This window comes from Atractosteus spatula, chromosome 5, assembly GCF_055471065.1.
Source record: "Atractosteus spatula isolate fAtrSpa1 chromosome 5, fAtrSpa1.hap1, whole genome shotgun sequence".
NCBI lineage: Eukaryota > Metazoa > Chordata > Actinopteri > Semionotiformes > Lepisosteidae > Atractosteus > Atractosteus spatula.
This window is the reverse complement of record NC_142710.1, coordinates 17,424,405-17,442,811: the sequence shown is the minus strand read 5'-3', so window position 1 is coordinate 17,442,811 and position 18,407 is coordinate 17,424,405. Positions and strand designations below refer to the sequence as shown.

The 18,407-nt window shown below is 38.2% G+C and overlaps 1 protein-coding gene across 1 annotated transcript in view; it reads left to right on the top strand.

Moving 5' to 3' along the window:
* Positions 1–18,407, top strand: part of pald1a (phosphatase domain containing paladin 1a) — a 63,678-nt gene that overhangs the window by 37,650 nt on the left and 7,621 nt on the right. Inside the window, exon 19 of the mRNA XM_088916513.1 lies at positions 13,040–13,189. Coding sequence (XP_088772639.1) covers positions 13,040–13,189 — 150 coding nt within the window. The remainder of the gene's footprint in view (positions 1–13,039; positions 13,190–18,407) is intronic.

Genomic DNA, 18,407 nt, shown 5'->3' with positions numbered 1-18,407 from the left:
CTAATGTGATTATACAGTAGGTGAATAATGCTTAACTCAGCCCAACACTGAGTTCAATGAAACAGTCCAAGAACTAATACAAAGTGTAAGTCCCAGTGCTGTGAGGCTCCAGCTCTGGGTTTATTAAAGACTGAAGGTAACAGTAAAAGTGGAGGTTACCTAATACCTTCTATTGCAGACTAACAGGAAATTAAAGATTCAAGAGAGCTGGTGTGTGTTTTGAGATCCCCTGTCTCTGTATAGTGCAGCAATTCATAAGTAAAAAAAAGCTTGTCTTGTGGCTAGATGATTAAAAAGAAAAGCTGGATCATGGGAATGTAGATGTGAATGTTTTATAGCACTGATTTTCTTTAAGAGCGTAATACGGTTGTTTGCTTTGATGTGGTTGGAATTATTCTAAGAACAGCACCAATGTCATCATCCGCTAAGGAAATTAGTCTGTTGTACAGATATTGAATTATCCTAGATAATATCCTAGATACTGCCAACTGAAACATAATTACCTGTGCCATCTAGGATGTCATCCACTTCTATTACAGTGCTGAGAACAAATTGTTAAAGAATGAAAGATTATGAGGACAATGTGTACACAGAAATAATATGAGGATTAAATTGTAGCAGTGATTTACCATCGTATCCGATATCAGCCGGAGCTGCATGGAATTACCGTCGTCTGTGAGAAATGAACATGTGGCGAATTAAATTACACAGGTAGAAAAAATAAATTTCCCTAATTTCAGCTGGATTTCAATAAGGCAGAGTAGACATTACTCATAGTGGTGGGCCTCTGTCTTCTTCCTCATAATTGGAAATTGATAATACTGTACATGCTAAGAGCTCAGCACAAACTTCAGAAATCCAAATCCATTGTAATAAACACCTGCATGGTCCCTTTCCCCTGCACTTTACTGTGTACTTTTTAATTCAGGATTACATTAGAAAACGATGAGTTTGAAAAGGTGAAAGTAAGAAACTACTTTTAGGACTTTCAAAGAATTCAGTATTCAGTTGAGTATTGTACTGTGTCGAGGAAAGGAAGATAAGCTAAGATTCTTTCTGGTTGTGTAAGTAAAGTTGCATGCACGTAGGGTTTTGCACGTGCATGGTAAATCTTTTTAGAATTTCTCAGGTAATTGCTCTTATTATATTTTTTATATAATGACCTCTAAGATATGGATGTCTCTCGGTGCTGATCTGATGATACAGTGTTTCATTCCAGAGATAAAGGGATCTGTTATTTATGATTCAATATTCAGCAGTCTGTTACATAGCTCTCTAATTAGTAAATAAAAGTTCTGCATCCAAATGTTCTCAGGACCTGGCAGTCTTAATTACTTTAAATTCCAGCCAACTTTATTTTATATAGGCTGTAGTAGTTCAGGTGGGTGGCTGCGTCAGCATGCGTAGGCTGCAAAGAAACAAGTAATAGGTTTATTCCATGCAGGAAAAAAAAAGAAAGAAAACACAACATTTCGTCCGTGGAGCCTTCTTCAGGTGAATTTTTTTTCTGCATGGAATAAACCCATTACTTGTTTATTTTATATAGCTTACTTATAAGTAATTCTCTCATAAAGCTTTAGAATAGATAAAACACACATCACAGTAACTTAACATAAAACAAAGTAAATTACAAAACCAAGACAATAAAGGGTATACAAAAGCAACAGCCTTTTTTTCCTAACAAAGCTTTCAAGGGTGCAAAACCCTAATGTGTGACATGTTCCATCATAAATTGTGAGTACATACTATTTGTATTGATGGTTTCTTTCATTCACGTGCAAAAAACACATTGGTTTATTAACAGAATCACGAGTCTCTACAACAATTTAATAATTTTTACGTTCATTGCATCATTTTTGTAATCAGTATAGACTTGATGCAAATGCATGAGATTTTCAGACCAAGGCGTCAGACCGTGAGATTCGGTGCCCATGTGTGAGACTTCAGAGCTATGTGATTCCGTACCATCACACCTGCTGGCTGGCAAAGGGGCTTGCGGTGTGTTACTATGAAACACTATTTCAGTGCAGATTCTTGTTTACTTTTTGTTGGCATTCATGCATTTGTTTGGCCAGGTGGCACTGATTTTCGGCCAGATGGTCCGCCTGGCCTGTATACAACTGTAGGAAACCCTGACAGAAACACAGTTTGATGGAAGTCTTCTACTGAACTTGTAGCCATTTTGCATTTTGTTTTAAGTTAAAAGTTGCTCCTTGTAGATATGATTTTTAGTACAAAATATATCCTTTTACCACTTTAATGTGTAGGGAGGAAAGAAATTAGGTTAATTTTGAAACCTAACAGTGAATGAATTAGGTTTGATGGATTAGCTACTGTAACACTTAGTATTGGCTGCTCTGGTATAGTTTACATCACGCTGTTGAGATTAAAGGTTTGATATTTAAGACTTGGACATTGGTGTACATTATGGTATCTCAATCATTACTCATGTCCATAAGAAAATTAAAAATAGTATTTGCTGCAATGCATTTTATGTTAAATGTGGAATCAGTCCTCCAGAATCTGCCTTAATATCACAAATTCAGGATGTATTTGTGCACTACAGCCAAAGATATTATATTCATACAGTAAAAGTACAGTGGTTAAAATTAGTTAATAACTGCAAAAATTCATTTAGGACATTTCTAAGTTCACTGCTTCTATGTAAAGTTATTGCAAGAAATGATAAGGAAATGTTTTTTTTTAAGTCTACCCTAATGCCAGCTTGGCGTAACTGTGTAGTGAGAGTGGTTACGGTCTAAAGTTGTAATGAGGACAAGCTTTGTCTGGAGTGATTATATATTTAGAACAGGATGAATAGCTGGTTGTCCCTGCAGACTTGGTAACCTTGGTGGAGAGGACTGATACCTAGAAACTCATATTAGCCTTTTACCTCTGGACCCCATCAGCCTGATAATTGACAACATATGTCTAGTGCAGATCTTTCACATATTGCTTTATTTCCATTCTGTCTTTCAAGAAAGGGCAAAACCTCCTTGTCTACGCCTTCATCTTTAAAACTACATTGCAGATTTTTTTTAGTTTGAAATTCTTGGTTTTTGTTGAAATCCCAGTTCTTTCACTTTAAAAATCAGGACAAATTTTGTAAAAACATTTTTTAAAACATTCACAGAGTGTGTTTCACAAGTCTTGATGGAACTGGGTTTCAAGGCACTTGCATAATGTCATTTTTGATTAAGTCACTGGAGAGAATTTGTCATCTGCAGAGATTTTATTATGCTGATCAGTATCGTTGTTTTTGATGCACTCCCCTTGAAGCTCTTTTCGACAATGATGCTGGTCAGTCAGAAAACCCTCCTTTGGGTGTGTGTCTGAAACGTGAAGAAAAATGAAGATGGCTAAATGGTCTGCTCGTCTCCACAGCTGCTCAGAATAAAAACACAGCTGGGTTCTTAGGATGTGGATGACGGAGAAGCTGGATGCTTAGGATGTGGACTGAGGGAGACCTGTTGCGTACGTGAGGGTCTTCTGTGCAGGCAGCACATTTACAGCATGAGAAAAAAAAAGCCTGCACTTGCCCCTTCAAAGGTCAAAAGGTCAGAGGAGCACAGGGCAGAGGGGTCATGAACGTATAGTTCCCAAGGCCACCAGGGGCTGTTCGCCAGGAAGGTGTTTTGACTCTTAACCGTCTTGAGACCTTTAGCTGTGTGCCTGTGGGAAATTGCTGTGGAGACAGGACCCTCCCCTGAAACATCCGTTCTAACTGCAGAAGAATGAAATATCCAGGAAGGGTAATTGGTAGAGACTTGTTTGGCTGTTTTATGCTGCTTTCCACCACTGAATTGTGCATTCTAAGCTGAGATCTCCATGGCTTGTTTGGAGTTGTTTTTTTTACATGTACAATATCTGAACATGATCAAGCATTTAATGTAGAGTTTAGACACTGGTAACCAATCTAATGATTCCTACAAAAATTCCCTTTCTTATAAACTATTACTGTGCAGTATTACTGTAATCAAATCTGTACAACGGATGGTACAATAAGCGTGTACTTTTAGAATTATTTCTAAAACACACTACATCACGCTACAAATGTTTAGTGTTCTTAACAGATTTGAATAGTTTGTCAGTACTTGAGTTTGTGGAAAAAAAAAAGGTCTTTGCTAATACAGTATCTTGATCTTGCTCTTTTTTGGTCTGGAGATGTTTTGTCTTCAAGCACAGACCGCCTCTATTGGTTCTGTTGAGGTGCAGATGGCTGCTACTCTTTAAAATGTGGGGATTCATATTCTTTTGTGGAGAGTATTTCCAGCTTATTCAGTAAAAAAAGACTCCTTCAGCAGGTCTGGGCAGTGTTATAAGAATATTAGCACAGTGTTTGACCGCAGTGACACTTGGCTGCAAGTAAAAAGGCAGACTTCTGTTTTCAACTCTTTCACAAATTCAGGCTGCTAGACCTCTGACCTTAACCCGGAAAGAAAACAGAATTTATCTACACACAAGTTCTCAGTGAAGTAAACAAGGAATGTTTCTGTTATAGGCTGTGGAAAATGTGGTATATAGGCATTATTATGGGTGTTAGGAATAAAATGGAAGTACAGTAATCATCCACCAGAGAATTTTCTGACTTTCCCTCATTGTTTTTTTTTTCCTTTTGTACAATACTAGCCTACCAGTTTCCAGAGTCTGACTTCTCCACGTTTCTACAGTCATGGAATGTGGTCTGGTTTTGGCAAAGCTCCATTTCACACAGTGTCCGGCTGTTCCTGGAACATCTATCATTATAATTCAAAGGGATTTTGAGTTATGGGTTTCACCTCTGACAGTGAACGAGGTCTGGGCAGTAAAGTCTTTGCCCTGAGAGACATGGGCTTATTAAGAGGCTGTGATATGGCTCATTCCCAGCCTTACTTAATGTCATGTTGAGAGTGAAAATAATCACCTGTTCTTTCTTTTCTGATCTAAATGTCATAATTATAACATGTCTTTGCCTCTGTGGTAGTCCCATGTTCATGATAATGCTACATATCAAAATAAATATCATGCAAGTTAATATGGAAAAGCAACTTGCATTGTCATGAAAACTTCTTATCCCCCACATTTTTTTTTTACTTTTCTCAAAGTATCTGTTCTTCTGACTATGAAATCTGTCTTTAATTTTCCCATCCTGTGTTCTCATAGCTTTGAGTTGTTATCTTCAATTTGTTTAATGGAAAAAATGTTTGTCATTATGTTTAACGTGATTTGTTATTGGGCAAAGCCAGAGACAATTTCCGCTCTGTGTTTCTGCAATCTGGCTTTCCTTAAGTTAGTTCCATTAGTTGTTGAGCATTTTCTCGCTTCTCTCCTGGGCGTCTGAGCTGCAGTGCTGCTGTGTGTGACACAGGCGGGGGCTGTACTTCAGTGGTGGATAAAGTACAGTAGATCCCCTCCTATATGTAAAGTGACTTAGTTTCCTTTGGGATGAAAATCACTGTGTAAATGGAATTTATTATTATGAAATACACTTTGATGGATATGCTGCTGTAAGATGGCACATTGAAGTTTGGATAGACTGTTTATTTTAAAATTATATCAACACAAGGGGCTCAGTGTTCAAAACTCTTAGGCTTTTAAATCTCCTTAGAAAGCAATGGAATTTATGTGTTTTGAATACAAGACCCACATTTTTTTTTTCTGGCTCGGGCTGTGCTGCTTTCTTAATTACAACTGAAATAAAGGTTTTAATCTTACCTGTCCCCTTCAAACAGTTGATTCCTGCGTCTTTGAACCTCAGCCTTCAAAATGACTCTATGTTACCTGCAGAAAGTACTGTAGTGCTCCTCATTTCTGCCGCTACAATGCTCGCTTTAGAAAGCATGGTTTTCCTGCAAGGATGCATTTAAACATCACCTTTGGAATTTGAAAATGAGTGTTAAAAATACATATATGTGTAAATGAGACTCTGTGTCTTTAAAAATTAAAGATAATTTTCACTGCTAAAGACTGCTGTTAAATGTATTGATAGAAATTGAGTATGTTTTGGAAATCAATGGAAAGGTATGTGGTTGATGGAACCAAAAACGTCTCTGAAATAAATGAAAAATCTACATTGATGTAGATCTACAGAGTGTTTATAATGGGGAAATTACTGATACTTTTGGAAGGTACAAAGGTTGACAGTTTCTTGTTAAGGCAGGTAACTAAACTGACAGATTATAAAACAGCCCAAGAAGAATGAGGAATTGGGAGGAATTCAGTGTTTCCCCACATTTTGGTCTCCTAGACACTATTTATGTGATGCCGTTAATTATTTTAATGTTCTGTTTATGTTCAGCAAATTCAGGAGAATGCAATGGAGTTGCCAGAGAACGCAGAATAAACTCCTTACTGCACATCAAATGTTTTAAGTTATTCTGAGATCTGCTCACCACTGATTTTTGATGGCGAAGGATGGCAGGAAATTAAAAAAAAACTGAGACCAGCCCCCCTTCTTCCATCTCTCTTCGGTTTTAGGACAGTGCTTATGCAATTGCACATCTGCTAAATTAATCCCAGAATTTAGATTAGCCAAAAGTCTTTGAAGTCTTATGTTCATCTGAATCCATTTTTCAACGTGTGTGTTTGTGTATAGCTAATGACCTACGTCATAGCCCTTTCACTGTTTTTCACTGTGCAACAGAAATCCAGCTCATAATAACTCACCCTGAATAAAGTTTAACTTTCTTTGAAGAAGCCAGAATAAGCATGGTAGTGTCTGCCGTAAAACTGTCTCCTTGGGTATTTTGTTTGTCAGCTGTAAATGACAGCTATAGTGAAGTCTCAATGAGTGACTTGCTGAATTTAAGGCTTACGTCTGTTTCCTAGAAGCAGAAGATAAACAGAAGCTTTCAGTGATGTTCATCGCTGCTGGAACTCACTTCATAGACAGAGATGTTTTGTTGATTTTATTTTAGAAATCTCAGACCTGTTATAAGATTGTTTTATGTAACCACATTAGGTAGGGTGACTATATGCCAAGGGTTCACCAAGACTTTGAGAAAGGAAGGGAATTTAAAAAAGACATTAATGAGTAAATTTAGTATTACGCATTTGCAGGGACAAAAATAGTAACTAACGCATGTGCACTGTGAACATACGTACTGTATCTTAACTGCGAATACACAGTGCAATTTCCAAATTAACATCTTTCAGTTTTTACCTTCTGTTGACCCCCACATGCAGCTGGAAGACTGACCTTGTCACTGAAAACATTCTAAAGCATACACCACTGAGTCAGTATTGCAGCATCTTCAAGGCCTGAGCAATCATATCCACACAAAAGACAGACATTGACTGAATGAACCAGAATAAGTCTTGTGAGCAGAGCCCATGTTGTTAGTGACTAGTAGATGAAAGTGATATTATTACCAGGGTTATATAGAGAATTTTAGGGGGGCGCATTCTGAAACATGAAATATTTTCCTGATAATCTCAGCCTGGTGAAAGTGTGGACTCAGAATATACATAGTGTGTGTTAGGTATGCTGTCCATGGCCTGGTCAATAGAAGAAATTAAACAGACTTGGCACATGAGGCTACTGTCATTCGCAGACTTCATTGTGAATAATTTAGTTTACACTGCAGGATGTATTGTGTAATCTAATTGTGTATGCTGGTGTTTAGCATAGGTTAAGATATTTAATATGCACAGGATAATATGTTTAATACTGAGATGACAAAACACTTCTCTGTTTCCTTAATGAAATATGCAATTACATATTAATCTACTAATCCATTTCAAATTGATGTTCATAAGATTACTAAACCTTTATGAATTTATAAATTATTTAACAAGCCTGGAATTTACTTTTAGTACATCGTGGAGTGTGTAGTTTTTCTATATTTAGGTAGATACTGTATTACCTTTTAAATACTTAACAGACCGCTGATGACTATGGTAGAATTGCCTGGGTTTTGAAATGTGATAAACTTTTGAAACGTGGACTTTTTAACCAGTGATTAAGGTTCACTTTTGAATCTGTAGGGTTTCGCAGATTTCACAAATCACTTCAGATCTTTCTGATTCAGATGTAAAAATATCTTCCCTTGGTGCTGCATGTTTTCTTTGAGGTAACGTCTTGGGCTGTTTCCCTGTCCTTGTGGCGGCATCTTAATGCTCCAGTGTGTTAGTTCACTGACCCATTTCCTACAGGGTTCACTGCTGTCAGGACTGGGATTCCTAACCGCAGGAGAGATGCAGAGAGTATCCTGTCTCCACTGGGCCTCTGAGGGGATAGTTCTTCAGAGCTGCTGTCCTGCTGTCTGCCTGCCCAAGAAGGCTGTTCTTAGGGAGAGAGGGAAGGAGAGGAGTCTGAATGCTGATTTAGCAGACACTCCTGGCAGGTGTGTGTGTTCAGGAAGTCTCTAGCCTTCTGTCTCTTTTGTAGCTCACAGGAACCTTTCTTTTGAGGTTGTGTAATGCAACATTTATGAATTTAAATCTACAATTTAAAAAAATCTTAGGTGTTGAATGATACTGGAATTTAAAAAGTGTGTGTCCACAACACATTCATAATTGTGCACTTTTGTGAAATTTTAACTCTCTAGACAGATTAGAATTTTTAAGGGGAATATGTTTTAGTAAATCCAGCACCAGTTGAAGTTAACAGTTTGGTTGTTTCTTGGATCTCTACCCCATGGATACAAATGTTATCAGATTATCTGTAGTGAAAGCTAAAACATGTTGGTCATTATTCATTGTTTTGCTAGATGTGTTGTTTTAGAGTTTGATCCTTCTGAAACTCTTCTCTAAACGTGTCCCAATCAACTACCCCCAAGAACACAGAATTGCACATATTTGTGCTGGTAAAATACATAAAATACAGAAAAATGCAGAATCCCCAAAAAAGAAAGAAGATTTCCTGTTTAAAAATAGAAGAGATAAATAGCATGCCTGCTTTGGTAGAGTTGTTTTGAATGACTAGGAAGTATATTTTTTCCTCATAATATATGCAACATCTCCATTTAAAATTATGGTGCTTTATCCTTTGTAGTTAAGTGACTGTAAAGACCTTTCCTGCTGTCCCTTGTCTGTCACCTGCTGTTGATGTCTATCTGAGTAGGTGCAAGATTTCACGACCATGATTAAAATGCACAAGTTGCATCATTGTGTTGCGAGGATGGCAGTGAGTGGCTAGCCATTTGGGTAGATGATTAGTGTCTAGCAGGGAGTTGCTGACCTCATCTATGGCCAGTTATCCATCTGAGGCAGGTGGGACAATCTCTCTTCATCCCACTGACCTTCAGTTTCAAACAAATCTACATCTGTTGTGTGCTTATTGTGAACCACCTTCTTAGCTTCCTGCTGACCTGCCCTGAACATCACTGTCAGCTCTTCTTGTTTGCTGTAGTAAAGTGTGAACCATGCTGAACAGCTGTTGGTTATTGGCCCACTAAACAATTTAATGCTGAATTTGAATATTTTAAAGAAAAATATCAGATTATTATGTCAGCAAGGTACTTACTTCTACAGCAGTTGTTATTTTTTGCCTCACACCCACAGGAAGGAGGGGATAGATTTCTTTGTTGGAAATGAAAAATGCCAAGATGAAACATAGATGTGGTGGTAAGATGTCTGTAGCAAACTATAGAAAAAATACAAAACCTCTGTGCATGGTTACATTCAAACCAATAGCTTAATTGGTTAAATGGCACTGCATTGCCTTCATTTTAGGGCACAAAACTTTGAAAACAAAACTGTAGGAACAAAGAGCTCTGCTGTTACCACAGCTTGAAATTGAAGCCATTTGTTTTGTGCCTTAAGGTCTGAACAGGATGCAGATTATTTGGATTGTGCTTGTTAAGATGTGTGGTGTCCTAAGAAAGTGGAACACAAACTCTGTGATTTCATTCTGATTGCATATAATAGCATAATTCTTTATTTGGCATGAATGTAGTTTGCAATCAACCTGTTTGTAATTGGAATTTGTTTTTTTAAACTTATTTTATTTTGTTCCAGTTTGATAATTCTACTCCCATTTATCTTGTTCTCATTGATCCTCAAAGTAACAAAATTACTTGCTTTTCTGTTGCACTGCTGTGTCTAATGTTTCACTGGGCTGAGTAAAATAGATATACGTGTATAATATGAAGAATGTATTTCAATTTAATGTAAAGATTTTATGAACATCAGTGGTTTAATTTTTGTTTTTCCACTGGTGCAAAAATAGAACAGTTTTTATCAATATTTTGGGTATTGTTGGGTTATAAATATACAGTCAAGACTTGTCTAGAAACTCATTGAAAATCTCCCTTTCACCTTCACACTCCAGCTTTGAACATTACTTTACTGCTTGATAGTTTGATAGGTCTGCAAGTTGGAAAAACTTTCAGCAAGATATCTTGATGGGATTTTTGACCTTAAAAGGCTCTCTGCTTCTGTTGCTGCCGAGAAGCGTTTCTCACCATTTGGATCGTACACTGCTTTGCATCTGTGCTAGTTGACTTTACCTAATTGTAACATTCCAAGCATGCACTCCATGTGGATACAGACAACAAACTCATTAGCTTCAGGGGGTTCAGGACATGTGGGCTGAAACTGTCTAACAGGCGGTTGCATTTACTGACACTCTTTTCTTCCCTCTTATACCAAAGGATCCATTTCCGTGAGCTGTGCCGCAATTAGAATCTGAAAACAATAAACCACATCCGACACAAATATGCTGTGCTGAATTTAAAATTGGAATTGTTGTTGGCATGTTTGTTTTCTAGCTTATCTGGCAGGAAGAAGTATGATTAAATAAATCATCTCTTCTAAATATAATGACAAAACCAAGTTCTTTCACCATCCAGAGAAGGCCAAGGGCTTCTATGCTGCTCTCTCATCTGAAGCTGGGGAAAGTTGCCTGGAGTATTAAAGTCGGGTTCCTTGTGAGGTATATCAATACCCAGTTTGCTCAGTGATTTGGCTTTGAGATTCACATTCTTAAGGAAAATATTTTGCAGCTGTTGGCGGCCCCTTGAGAGCAGGGCTGACCTCAAGCTGTAGACGCACACTAATTTGACCTCGGCCCCCCAAAAACTGAGAGAGCTGCCCAAGGTTCAAAAGTTCACCCCTTTTCAGATCCCCCTCTCTTCATAAGAGGTTCACAGGGTCCCTGTCGCTTTAAACTTCATGCTGTTACACAGAATTTCACAATTGTGTATCAAAGGAGAGTCCTCCATTTAACACTTTATACAATTAAAAAATTTATGTCCCATGTTAAGGTGGCGTTTGTTTGATAATATTTCAGTGTCTCATTTTCCTGATGACAAGACGTCAATTCTTTTAGAATTGTTCAATAGGAAAGCCAGTTCAGAAATACCTTCCTTGGCAGTATCAGAACCCCCCTCCTGTTAGATCCAGATATATTATGTCAAATCAAGAGACAAGTTCTCACAGTCATGAATATTTTGACAAATTAAAGACATTGTTGATAGTTTTTAATAAAAGCTGACAGACGTTATGTTAACTGGCACCATTTGCAGACATGTAGACCTTGTGTTTAAAGAACTGCAGTATGAATGTCAGTTTCAAGGTTGTTTTTCCTGGTCTTGACTTCCTCAGTAAAATGCGGTACATTATACTTCACACGGTCTGTTAGGGCATTCTTGTGGTCATTCAGTTCTATATGCTTTCCTCTTGTTTGCCTCCAACTGTAAAGCAGTAATAAGGACATGAATAAGAAAAGAGGCAATTAAAAAGCTGCTTTTTCCACGCGTGTCACATGCTTTCTCTGTACTTGGTGCCATTTCCTTGCTCTGTGATTTGCAATTGAGGGTTTACTGTGCTCTGTAACTGCAGAGCCCCTGCAAACTGCAGAAGGTCATGTTTAAGTTTCACAGACGTAAAAACCTTCTACAGACTACCCTTTTATGAATTTTCTTTGCTTTGTAGCTGACACAGATACAAATCATTTCTTCTGTATATTGGTAGCCCAAAGGGGAAGCAAGCAAAAAACTTGATTTCTATGTAGAAGGTCAAAGGAACTTGTGATTTGGGAATTGGGGACAGTAGAAACAGATTGGCGGAACTTGGCCATTAACTTTAGTATGCATGGAAGTTATTTGTCTCTCGCAGTGTCAAAACAATTCAGTGAACTTCAGCATAAAGGTCACTGCAGCCTATAAGAAAGGAGCAAAGCTGCTGCATGATTAAGCAATAGATCAAATCATAATGCAAACCATAATCTCTTCCTTTGCATGATGAGATGTGAAGTGGATTGTAACTGCACACAGGTGGCCATCTCAAAGTCAAGGACATTGACTTGAAACCTTCAGCTGAATGGGGGTGTGATTCCTTGTCACTTTATTTATCTCAGTAGGACTTTGTTTTCTCTCTTGTCTTTTTGTTACAGAACTGTCACAAAAGCATTTTTTACTGTGCTTGGTCCTAAGCGAGAACTCTGTCACAATATGTTTCGACTGCTTTAATATTTTGTTAGAATAAAATCTGAACAAACCCCCTTTTTTCAGTGCCTTGTTTATTAACAGCATGTTTATTTGGAATGGCCATTTACTGCTAAAACAAAATCAAGAGATCATTTTGTATATTGTTTAGAAGCTACACATTTACGCACTGTTAAGAGCATTTCCATCATATTTCCTGATTTAACAGAGAAGTAGTTTGTCTTGCAATTTACTTGTGAAATGTCTTTCCCTTTATCCCTCTCTATTATTCTTCCTTTCCTCCACTCTGTTTTGGATTGGTTTGTGAAGTTATCCAGGGCTCAAGCAATGAGTTTGGTTTTTAAAGACTGCGCTTGGGTTTAGAGCTCATCACATCATGGATATAGCGAAGTAACAATGATATTTGTTCACTTGCCCCCCCTGTGGGCTCTCTGGAAGGTCCCAAGCACCTCTTGAGCCCCTAAAATCTGTTTGTCATTTGCTAGTGTTAAGACACTAATGGATGCGTAAAGCGGTATGTTCAAAAGCACTAGCATCTCATCTCATGATGATGACGGAATTGTATCTCATTCCATTCAGCTGCTGTGAAGAGCCTGAGCCGCCGTCTTATTCTGTCCGCGTCATTTTCTTATTAAATTAAATTAAAAGTCCCGTTTCTGCTTCCTTCTTAGATTAAAACGGCAAAGAGAGAAAAGGAATCACAGCTGCTGAAGAGTCTGCAGTATCTTGAGCGCTACATTTACCTCATTCTCTTCAACGCGTACTTGCACCTGGAGAAGAAAGATTCCTGGCAAAGACCATTCAGTGTGTGGATGCACGAGGTGAGCGCTGTGTGAAAAACCGGCACGGTGTATGTGATATCCATACGTAGATGTGTATGTCTCTCATTGACATTATTTGCATGAAAGATTCAGCTCTTCCTGCAGCTAAAACAAAAGTATAATGGCTGTTTGCATCTCAAAGAATGGAATTGAAAAATTCCTCTTTCACAAATCGCACTGTGCAAAGAGCTGTGCAATACTCAAGTTAGGGCTGACATTTTTGCTTCAGGGCAGCTCTCGGAATAATGATCTGCTGGATAACATCTTTCAGCATTTGCCTCGGGGAATGCCATCCCTGAAAAACAGGGTGTGAAAAAAAAGGGGTTGACGGACTTGTCCCCACCTGGGTAGCGTATGAGGCTGCAGTGTGAGAAAGGAATCGATGTGTCCGAAATATCTGTTAAAATGGGAAGCCCTTCCATGGCATCAGCTTACAAGAATGTCCCTAGGACACAGCAGGAAGGAGATTTTTAAATGCCTTTCATAAAAAAACAGCCTGTGTGAAAGGTGCAGTAAAATAGCCGTATTCATTAAAATATTCAAGAGTGGCACTGACAGTATTTGTTTTGTGTAAAGTGCCTATATTCCTATATAACTGTAACAGTTTGCCCAAGACCCCCAGCACAGCGATTGTTTAGATTCAGACTACTTTGTCTCTGGAAGACATAGAGCTATTTCTGTTTCCATACATAACAAACTTTAGTTTAAAAAAAGAACTGTCTGGAAATGTGTTCTTGTATTTTGGGTTTGCTTAAGTCAACGGCTGTCAAAATTGAAGAAGTGGATATTGCGCATATCGTGTAGAAGGCTAGTTGATTGTGTTTGTACTTTCTAGCTTGTCTGTGCTGTGAACCGTAACTGAAGTTTTCGAAGGATTTTTCTCCTGGAATTTACAAGCTTATTCTAGTTCCATTGTCACTGGGTGCTTCACACATTGAACTTCATAAAGTCTGGGAGCTGTGTTTTTGTTGGTACATTAGTCGTTTGGCAGGGTTTGGCCAGCTGTGCTCATACAGTAAAGCGTGGAATTTATGTGCATTCCTAACAAATTACTGCCCATCCACCATGTCCACTGTCTGGAATATTTGTAAGCATACGACAGTATTAAAAAAGCCTCAGTTCATTTAATGAGGTAGGCAGTATTAATGGTCCTGGGAGCAGCTGCCATTGTCTAAACACACTTAATTACATTGTGCTGTGAATTCATTTGTGTTGTACTGTATATGTACAGGCAGTGAATAAAATAGAAACACCTGCATAAATGAGGGACACCAATTATATTGAAAGTGAGGGCTTCCATACAGTATGGTTCATACATCAAGTACGCAGAAAACGTCCTAGCATGCTCAGTGTCATGTCTAAAGGCCTTGTGGCATATGAGACCTCAGTGGCTTTTAAAGAGGGGCATTGCTTAGGGTTTTGTAGAAACCAAAAAAGCCCAACTTGCTGATGTTCCATTAGCAACAATGACTAAGATGATGTCAGTGTGGAAAAAGACTTCATCAACAAAAGGCAACAATAGGCAGAAGTGCATCCTCCAGGATCATTACCTGCATTAATTCAAAGCCCAAGGCAGCAAAGTAACAACTAAATGCACGAGCAGACAGTTTCACCAAAAACAGCCCACCAGGAACTCAGCAGAGCACGATACTGTAGTCAGGATGCGGTATCCATTAGTGGGAGCGTGAAGTGTGCACAGGTGATCAGCTGATTTCCCTGTTTTATGGCAAGCCTTGTGAAAATGAAGAAGAACACTGAATGGAACCTGTATGTTCCCTTGGGGATCTTTAGGAAAATGCCTGCATGCCATTGCTGTGTTGGAGGCTGGACTGAGCACTCGCACTGTCGCTCACCCTCAGATGAGGAATTCATGGCTAGCAATTTCTAACCTGGCAGGTCTGAGAGACCACGAATCATGAACCCTTGTCAAGATGGATGGGGCAACAACATTCCAACAGAAAAACTTGCGTCCTCATGCTGCTTGTCAGATGAGAATGTCATTGTAAGATGTCCTGCTTGGCAGACTTGAGCCCTGTTAAACATTTGTGTGATGGGCTGGGACGACATGTGGCATCAAGAGCTCAGAGAGCACTGAACAGGCACCTTCTTGTCCAATCTGTACAGGAGGGATGAGTCCCACAAGTCAGCATCTGCATCTGTTATTATAGAAAGGCAACGACTGTTATTCACACTAACTGGTACGGGGTTAACTAGTGGAATCAAGGTAGAAAAGTATTTCAGTAGAGCCTCATTTGAAGTAAAATTGTGGAGCACATCCTGCATTTTTAACAGCTTGGAAATTTTAGTATGACGACATAAACATTTTTATGCTTTTAATGAATATTGGAGAAATGTCAGGCTTTAGATGTGCATTGCTTTTAAAACAGAATATTAGAAGTTTAAAAGAACACATTTTCAATCAATACCATTGACTCCCACAACAAATAAAAATACTGCTGATCAAAGTACTTGCTTATAAAAACGTTTACAGATGTTCTGGGCATATCCTGTGAATGATGTCATGCCTTATCTCCTAGGGGGATCAATTTTAATGCCAGATTATTAGGTAGAACATCTTTTTAAAAACAAACGATCCTTTGTACATTCACCTATGTGATTGCCAGTGATTCTCTAAGGAAACAGCTGACAGCAGTTTTTCTCTTATGGAGGAGTTAGAACACGTAATAGTCAGGGCATTAGTACCGGTCGTAAGGTACCCTTATAGCTCTCCTTCTTAGAATAAGTGCTGGCCCGTACCTTGATGACCTGGAAAAAACCCAGAGGACTTTTCTTTGCCAGCAGAGAAATTATTCTTCCCTTAGACGCTACAAAATATTTTAGAATATTCAATATACTAACAATATTGTTTTACATTTTGAGTCTTCTGATTTGATACCAACAGTATTAGTATAGAAAAGGTCATAGCTGCATATGTAGGTAAAACAGAAAATTTAGGAAACAAACAGTTTCTGCCTTATTTTCAAACACTGATGACCTTGGATGTTAAAAATCTTGCTTTCAGTATTGCTAATATGGATACATATAAACCCAGCGATCTGTTTTCAGCTGGTGATGTAAACACTTAAAGCAGATTTGAGGAAGGCGAGTTTAAAGTGGTGCCACAGGCACTTTTTAATTCATTTTTGGGATTCTAAACTGCTGGCAGGAGTTCTGGGTAAAGAGGCTCATGACCAGCTGGTGATACAGAAGCAGTGAGAATATCCATTCAGAAGACTTGTGCAAGTTAAGCAGAGGGTAGAGGTTTCTTTCAGCTACCATTTACTTATGAATAAGTCAATTGCATTTTACCTTCTAGATTATGAAATCTTTGATCCCACCTCTGTTAGGAAGGTTGATTGTCATGTGTTACAATAAATTCTCAAACACTGAACATGGCACAGTGGAGTGTGTGGCCACCAAAATGACTGAGAAGCTTTCCGTGTCACAGGGATCTACTGTGATAGTGCTTATAGTGAATCTATGAACTTGGGAGTTCAGCTTTTAATATTTTATTATTATTAATGCATTTGGCTGACACTTTTGTCCAATGCAGTTTACATCTATATGAGTGGGCATTTGACTGGAACAGTCTAAGTAAAGCACCTTTCTTACACAAATGGAAACCACATTGAAGTGCATTTAAAAGATGGCGCTTCTTCACCCTAAGGGTGGTGTGGGTGTAAAATAAGTTAACCAGCCATGTTGTTGAACCCTTTAATTCTTTCCTTGGATCAATTAGTTACTAACAAACAGGCCCGATGGGCCAAATGGCCTACTCTTGTTTGTAACCTTTCTTATGTGCTTATGTTGCTACAGGTATAACAGTCATATCCCTACCTGGGATTTGGACCTGCAGCCTTCTTGTTATGGGCCCAGAGCATTAACCACCATTCCACTGTTGCCCTATTAGAATTATTGTGCTACAAATAGTATTGTTATTTATACTTACTATGGAGTTCAGTATGTGTAGATGTCCAAATTTGGAGTACTTGTTAAGATAATAGACTATGGCCATACATACTGGTCTTCCGTGGGAGTTTACACTTTTTCACAAGCGAAATTTATCTCTTCCATTAGTGGTCCGGAATTATACTGTATATCCTTTTAACTGAAAAAAACTGATGAATTCCTCTTTAAATTTCCAGTCCATGACAGCTGGCTTTGAATATGCAAGATTTCTTTGCCCCAGTACTCATTAACACGATTGTGACTTTATGATCATTTTGTTAAAAAAACACTGAATTTAATTTAATCTAAATTAAGTTCTCTGGTCTATTTACTGTTCCATGATTCCTGGAACAATGACATCAAGCCTGCAGCACAGATCATTAATGTAACAGTGCAGGCTAGAGCAGAGGATAATTTGGGAGACTTCATAGCCCCAGGTTTAACAGGGCTTACTCTCAGTGCCTGGCAGTCAGCTGGAGATTCAGGACGTGGGGATTAGATGTCACATGGCCTAACTGCAGATTTCACAAAAAGTATAAAAGATTTTTGTTACAGACCCTGTCCTGTACATGGTTCTCGGTAGTAATGTAAACTGATCACCTTTAACTGTAAGGGTATGATTATAATTTTTTATAAATGGCCACAATAATATGTTTACATTCTAAATTATTTTGGACACTTAAGTTATAAATGCATAGATTCAATTTTAACCGTATATCTGTTTTAAATTATTATTTTGGTTAATTACAGCCAGAGTCCTCTGGTGAGAACACTGATTCGGTACTTCACTTACAAGAAGGGAATGCTTATTGTGCATAAGCTATGCCTATGGGTTTGATAGGTGTGTTTTTATTCCAAAGTTTTGTATCAAATCTTTTTTAGCTTCTTCTTCTACATCTGAAGAATCTGACATAAGGAACACTGTTCAAAAACACTAATTACTCCCATCTGTAGAATTATGCAAATGAGTGGTTATAATAGTTCTTCACTGAAGACTAAACAGGAATTTTTGTTCATGTAAGCTACAGTAAAGCAAGCATCAGTTTGCTCTTAGTGTTTCTGTGGTATTCAGGACCTTTAGTGATAATGATCAGTGGGCAAGGCTCACTCTCTCCGATTCCATTGGAGCTGTTAATGTGTATTGACATGTGTGATCTTCTCAATATGGGGTGAAGGAAACGTCTGCTAGGTTTGAACTATACAAGAGAACTTTGGAGAATGCCCTTTTTTAATAGAAGAAAGACACTCTATAAGCTTGTTGTACTAAGAT